Raw genomic sequence first — 7260 nt, 5'->3', positions numbered from 1 at the left:
CTGCCGAGGCTGATATGAGGGGTTGGACTCAGGATCCCTGATGCAGTCAGTCAGCCCAGTGGGAAAAGCTGCCCCCAGAGCAACCTCTCAATCCACAGCTGGGAGTGTGGGAGACACAGGTAGGAGAGCAACCCCAGCAGAGACCCCCGGTGAGTCCATAGGGACGGGTAATCATCAGTGAGATGCAGTCACCTCTGGGGTGGAGCAGCTGTTTGTATAGGGAACTCTGGGTGGGGGGAAGCTGTTTAATCCGGGGATGTACCACTGATGGCATGGGGTGCAAGGGCTGTTTATACAGTGATCCCTCACCCGGTGCTGAAGGCACTAAATGCCAGATGTTTTAATCATGCTCCCCTCACGCAGATGGCACTGGGGGACCTAGTTGAAGCAAGAGCAGGGGATACAGGCAGGCGGGGACTGGACGTGGTAATTACCTGGGGGGGGGAGGTGGCATCTCCTCCTGACTGGACCAGCTGCTGTGGGTGTAAGGGGAGCAGAAGATACAGGGTTGGGTGGAAGGAAAACTACAGGGATTGATTCAAACCCTTTGAGTTTAGTCCAGTCTGCGGTATGGGGAGCAGGTGTGAGGGCGTCAACTCCTTGTAAGTGGTGTCAGCTCCCTGACACTGTTACAGCACCAGAAGGGTTAGTGTAAATGGTCCCCAGCGTGGTCAGGATGCAGGTGCAATGATCTCCTGCCTGATGGGACAGAGAGCACTGGGCAGCAAGGGAGCCCTTGTTCTTAGAGCTAGTATCTGCTCAGGGGACCCAACGCTGTTGCAGCACCAGCCGCCTTAGTGTAGATGGGACCATTGTGGGATATCCCCCCTAGAGTTGTCCCCCAGCACTCCAGACTGGGGAGTCATAAACCTCAGTTAGTGTTCACAGGGTTGCTGTATTGTTGCAGTCTGAGCTGGTTAGTGTAGACATGCCCTGTGATGTCAGTGCCCTGAGCATGCTCTTGGCCTCCCCTGCAGACCATGCTGTGCCCCACCTCACCTCACCTAGCCCTCCTGGCCCTGGTCTCTGTGGCTGGCGCTGTGGGTCCGGGGGAGCCATGCCAGTCCGAGATGAACCTGATCAAGGACCAACTGCAGGTCAACTGCTCCGGGCAGGGGCTCAGCATGGTGCCACCTTCCCTGCCCAAGAACACCGGCATCCTGCTGCTCAGCACCAACCGCCTGGCGTCCGTCTCTACTGCCTCCTTCCAGCACCTCCCTGAGCTGGCTGAGCTGGACCTGTCAGGCAACGGCCTGGGTGCGCTGCACACTGGGCCCCCCCTGCCCTCGCTGCAGGAGCTAGTCCTGTCCCACAATGCCCTGGGGGTCCTGCCCACCCTGCAGGGCCTGCCTGCCCTCACCCGCCTGGCCCTGGCTCACAACAACATTTCAGCGCTGCTGCCAGGGGCCTTCCGGGCTGTGGGGCAGCTGAAGGATCTGAATCTACGGGGGAACCAGCTGCGGACGCTGCCAGAAGAGGTCTTTGAGGGCCTGGCCGGGTTGAAGGACCTGGATCTGTCTGATAACGCCCTGGACGAGCTGCCACAGGGGCTGTTGACTGGGCTGGAGCTGGAGACACTGAGGCTGTCAGGGAACCAGCTCCGCACTCTGCCCAGCGGCTTCTTTCCCGAGGAGCACATGTTCGCCTTCGTCTTCCTGGCAGGGAACCCCTGGCGCTGTGACTGTGGCCTGGCCTATCTGCGGGGCTGGATTGCGGACAATGACTTCAGCGTCTACACCCAGGAGCAGAGGTCAGAAGGGCTGCAGATCGAGAATGATCCCCGCAGCCCCGTGTGCGATGCGCCCCTCAGACACCGAGGGAGCCCCGTCCTCGAGTTCAAGCAGGCCTGCGGCAAAGCAGGGGACGCGGACTTGGATATTGATGGGACAATGACAGAGGAGGGAATCCCTGTGCCCTCCGCTACTGCCCCCTCCGCCACCCAGCCCCCAACCACTCCCGTGCCCCTCACTACTGCCCCCTCCGCCACCCTGCCCCCAACCACTCCCGTGCCCCTCACTACTGCCCCCTCCGCCACCCTGCCCCCAACCACTCCCGTGCCCCTCACTACTGCCCCCTCCGCCACCCAGCCCCCAACCACTCCCGTGCCCCTCACTACTGCCCCCTCCGCCACCCTGCCCCCAACCACTCCCGTGCCCCTCACTACTGCCCCCTCCGCCACCCTGCCCCCAACCACTCCCGTGCCCCCCACTACTGCCCCCTCCGCCACTCTGCCCCCAACCACTCCCGTGTCCCCCACTACTGCCCCCTCCACCACCCTGCCCCCAACCACTCCCGTGCCCCCCACTACTGCCCCCTCCACCACCCTACCCCCAACCACACCTGTGCCCCCCACTACTGCCCCAGAACCTGCATCCCCAGCACCCCCACGGCTCCCCAGCACCCCCATGACTCCCACCACCACCACCCTTATCCCCTCGCCTCCCTTCCATACCAGCCCTCTCCACATCACCCCCTGCCACCAGCCACCCCCTCCAACGGGGGCTCCCCGCCTCTGCGTGTGTCCCACCCCACCCCCAGCGATGCCCGTGGCTGGGAGTCAGCAGGGCAGGGAGGGCCCAGCGTGGGGCCACTGGGTGCTCACCCACTGCTGCCTGCTGCACCTGATGCTCTACCTGGCCTCCTTGCTGCTGCTGCTACTGCCCATGGTGGCTCTCATGGGCTGGATGAGCTGGGTATATCTGAGCTGGTATCGCCCAGCTCTGAGGGGTCCCCCGGGGGCACGGCTGGTGCGGTACCAGCTGCTGAGAAAGGGGGAGCTGGCAGCGCCCACCATCATGCATCTCAGCAGCTTCAAGAGCCCCACCGAGCCCCCGACCTTCCGCACCACCAGAGAGCTGCAGATTCACCGTGACCCCCCTGTGCCCTCCTTCCGCCGTGTTACCAGGAGGCTGCTGAGTGTGGGGGGGCTGGGCCCCTGGCGGGCTCCCTCTGCCTACAGCCTAGACAGGGGGGAAGCAGCTATTGGGGCTGTCAGGGTGAAATATGCAACCACCACCCTCTAAGGGGGGCAGGACACCTGGGTTCTATTGCTGGGGCTGGGGAGGAGGGTCCTGTGAGCTAGGGCAGGGGGTGCTGGTCGCCAGGACGCCTGGGTTCTAGTTCCGGTTCTGTTGCTGTGACCATACCCACTGTGCACCGGGGACAAGATTCCTCCCACTGCTGCAGTACCTGGGAGGCTCCCTTAATATATGTAGAACCCAGGAGTCCTGACTCCCAGATGCCCCTCCTGTCTCAGACCAATGGGACCTTCTAACCCTGTATCTCCCGCACGCACACACCTGTTGCAGAGGCCAGATCTGGAATAACTGTCCAGAAGGACAGTTTGCCCCTAAAACCAGGCACTTCAGGGCTGGCTTGTGCCCTGGCAGAGCCCTGTAGATATTTCCTCCACTCTGTATCAAGTCTCTGGTTGTTCTTATAATACACATAAATGTTGATCCTACTCTGAATCCTGTGGCAGACAGTTCCATTGGCTAATCACAGAATAAAGACCTTCCCTGGATGCATTTCAACTAGGTCACAGTTCAAAAACACTGGGTCGCTAGTTGTCTTTGCCGGAAGTGAATAATGGTGCTCAGTTTATCAACTGGAGCTGACAACCTCTAGATGGGAAAGGCCCCATATCATATGCCCTGACCTGTGTGGGCCAGCCAATTCCCTTGCCTTGTGTGTGGTTCAGAGACAGCACCCTCTAGAGCAAAAAAACCCCATATCCCAATCCCCACCACTCTAAGCTAGCTAGATCCCCTACCCTGGGGTCACATCAGCTGGTGCCCCCTAGAGGAGAAATGCCCATCTGCCACCGCCCTAAGCCAGCCAATCTCCCACCCCGGGGCTGGATTGGAGCTGGCACCCCCTACAAGGGAAAGGCCCCATGTCCTACTCCCCACCCCCATCAGAGGGCCAATCCCCTGCCCTGAGGCTAGATTGAAGGTGGCACCTACTAGAAAAGACAGGCTGCATGTCCCATGCCCCGCTGCCCTGAGCCAGCCAGTCTCCTGCCCTGGGGACTGATGGGAAGCGAGGACAGTGCCCCCTAGAGGCGAAATGCCCCATCTCCCAGTCCCCAGCACTCTGAGCTGGCCAGTTCCCCCACCTTGCAGCTGATTTGCAGCAGCATCTTATAGGAAGGAGAAGAGTGGGTAGTTGTATGATTGTTTGATGGCTTTAAGTTCTGGCTTTATTTCCCATATCATATTTCCCAGTCAAGTGTCTGATTTCCCACATCATTCCAATGCACTAAGCTGCGGCTGGAACACTTTCTAATTTCTATTTCCTCTGTAACTAACACACAATATATATATAATCCAAACCCCATTTCATATGGCAATGCTCCTTGAGAGTCTTAAAGAGAAATCACAGATGGTTTTGTGGAGATGTGAGGAGTCTAAAATTTTCCTGTCTTTCAGTTTCAGAGCTTGTCATAAAAATAAAGGGAAAGGTAAACACCTTTAAATCCCTCCTAGCCAGAGGAAAAACCCTTTCACCTGTAAAGGGTTAAGAAGCTAAGACAACCTCACTGGCACCTGACCAAAATGACCAATGAGGAGACAAGATACTTTCAAAGCTGGAGGGGGTGAGGGGCAGGAAACAAAGGGTTCTCTCTGTCTGTGTTGTCTTTTGCCAGGACCAGAGCAGGAATGCAAATCAGAACTCCTGTAAAGGGTTAATAAGCAATCTAGTTAGATATGCGTTAGATTCTGTTTTGTTTAAATGGCTGATAAAATAAACTGTGCTGAATGGAATGTAGATTCCTGTTTTTGTGTCTTTTAGTAACTTAAGGTTTTGCCTAGAGGGATTCTCTATGTTTTGAATCTGATTACCCTCTAAGGTATTTACCATCCTGATTTTACAGAGGTGATTCTTTTACTTTTTCTTTCATTAAAATTCTTCTTTTAAGAACCTGATTGCTTTTTCATTGTTCTTAAGATCCAAGGGTTTGGGTCTGTGTTCACCTGTACAAATTGGTGAGGATTTTTATCAAGCCTTCCCCAGGAAAGGGGGTGTAGGGCTTGGGGGGATTTTGGGGGGAAAGATGTTTCCAAGTGGGCTCTTTCCCTGTTATTTTTGTTAGATGCTTGGTGGTGGCAGCAATAAGGTCCAGGGACAAAAGGTAAAATAGTTTGTACCTTGGGGAAGTTTTAACCTCAGCTGGTAAAAATAAGCTTAGGGGTTTTTCATGCAGGTCCCCACATCTGTACCCTAGAGTTCAGAGTGGGGAAGGAACCTTGACAGAGCTAGAGCAAATTACAGTCCAGGTTTTTAAGGGACATTGCTATAGTGTAGGGTCACATCCCAAATCTGTCCGAATAACACAAGAAGGGATCCAGTTAGTTTAGCAGCCAATGTCTGTAACCACACAACTCCTTTGGAAGGAAAAGAAAGCATTTACAGTATGATGAGAAGGGAAGATCAAATCAAAGAACTGGCAACAAAAGTTTATCTGGCATGAATTAAAATTGGAGACGGGAAATATTTTGTATAATCAGATTTAATTCAAATTTTAGAAGATAGTTTTCTCTAGTTCTATGGGAGAATGAGATTTCATGATTGATACTTGTCTACACCACAAGGGACATAAACCCACAGGTGGTTTCTCTAATGTAGTTGTCATAAATATAAAGGGAAGGGTAAACCCCTTTAAAATCCCTCCTGGCCAGGGGAAAGCTCCTCTCACCTGTAAAGGGTTAAGAAGCTAAAGGTAACCTCGCTGGCACCTGACCAAAATGACCAATGAGGAGACAAGATACTTTCAAAAGCTGGGAGGAGGGAGAGAAACAAAGGGTCTGTGTGTCTGCCTATATGTTGGTTCCGGTTCTGGGACTGGTTCCGTCTGGGTCTCTGGGACTGGATCCACTACTGCTGTTGCAGACATTGGCCTGGGGTCCGGGTCCATCACCTCTGACCGGGTCCTGATAGAAGTTTCCGGAACAGAGCTAGGCCTCACGGCTTGTTTAGCCTGGCTGTGGGTGACCGTTCCCACCCTCTTGGCCTGTTTCACATGATTGGCCAAGTCTTCCCCCAACAGCATGGGGATGGGATAATCATCATAGACTGCAAAAGTCCACATTCCTGACCAGCCCTTGTACTGGACAGGCAACTTGGCTGTAGGCAAATCGAAAGAGTTGGACTTGAAGGGTTGAATCGTCACTTGGATCTCTGGGTTGATTAAATTGGGGTCCACTAAGGAAGCATAGATAGCTGACACTTGTGCTCCAGTGTCCCTCCACGCAGTGACCTTCTTCCCGCCCACACTCACAGTTTCCCTCCGCTCCAAGGGTATCTGGGAGGTATCTGGGCCTGTGGACCTCTGGTGTGATTCCGGTGCAATGAACTGTAATCTGTTGGGGTTCTTGGGGCAGTTGGCCTTTACATGCCCCAGCTCGTTACATTTAAAACATCGTCCAGCTGACGGGTCACTGGGGCGAGGAGGGTTGCTGGAGAACGGGGTGGTGGGACGATAAGGGGTCTGGAGGGTTCTTTGGGAGGTAGGTGGGGCTTTGGACGGCCCCCGGTAATAGGGTGGGGTCTGGGGTTGTCCCTTCTGGTCTCCGCTCCAACTGCGACGAGTTTTCTTCTTCTCTGCCACCTCCACCCATCTGGCTCCAATCTCTCTCAGTTTTGTTCAATATCTTCATAAATGATCTGGAGGACGGTGTGGATTGCACTCTCAGCAAATTTGCGGATGATACTAAACTGGGAGGAGTGGTAGATACGCTGGAGGGGAGGGATAGGATACAGAAAGACCTAGACAAATTGGAGGATTGGGCCAAAAGAAATCTGATGAGGTTCAATAAGGATAAGTGCAGGGTCCTGCACTTGGGACGGAAGAACCCAATGCACAGCTACAGACTAGGGACCGAATGGCTAGGCAGCAGTTCTGCGGAAAAGGACCTAGGGGTGACAGTGGACGAGAAGCTGGATATGAGTCAGCAGTGTGCCCTTGTTGCCAAGAAGGCCAATGGCATTTTGGGATGTATAAGTAGGGGCATAGCGAGCAGATCGAGGGACGTGATCGTTCCCCTCTATTCGACATTGGTGAGGCCTCATCTGGAGTACTGTGTCCAGTTTTGGGCCCCACACTTCAAGAAGGATGTGGATAAATTGGAGAGAGTCCAGCGAAGGGCAACAAAAATGATTAGGGGACTGGAACACATGAGTTATGAGGAGAGGCTGAGGGAGCTGGGATTGTTTAGCCTGCAGAAGAAAAGAATGAGGGGGGATTTGATAGCTGCTTTC

At 54.6% G+C, this 7260-nt stretch overlaps 1 protein-coding gene across 1 annotated transcript; it reads left to right on the top strand.

The window, feature by feature from the left end:
- Positions 1-980: 980 nt before the first annotated feature.
- Positions 981-3047, top strand: LOC311522714 (uncharacterized protein; the record flags this gene model as incomplete). Its single annotated transcript, XM_084632201.1, has 1 exon — positions 981-3047. One exon carries the CDS (start codon positions 981-983, stop codon positions 3021-3023), a length of 2043 nt encoding a protein of 680 aa, XP_084488327.1. The 3' UTR covers positions 3024-3047.
- Positions 3048-7260: the final 4213 nt, after the last annotated feature.

The sequence above is a fragment of the Lepidochelys olivacea genome, assembly GCF_965140295.1.
Source record: "Lepidochelys olivacea isolate rLepOli2 genome assembly, chromosome: 6".
NCBI classification, from domain to species: Eukaryota; Metazoa; Chordata; order Testudines; family Cheloniidae; genus Lepidochelys; species Lepidochelys olivacea.
Note: the sequence above shows the minus strand (reverse complement) of the source record. Positions and strands in the feature narration are given on the sequence as shown.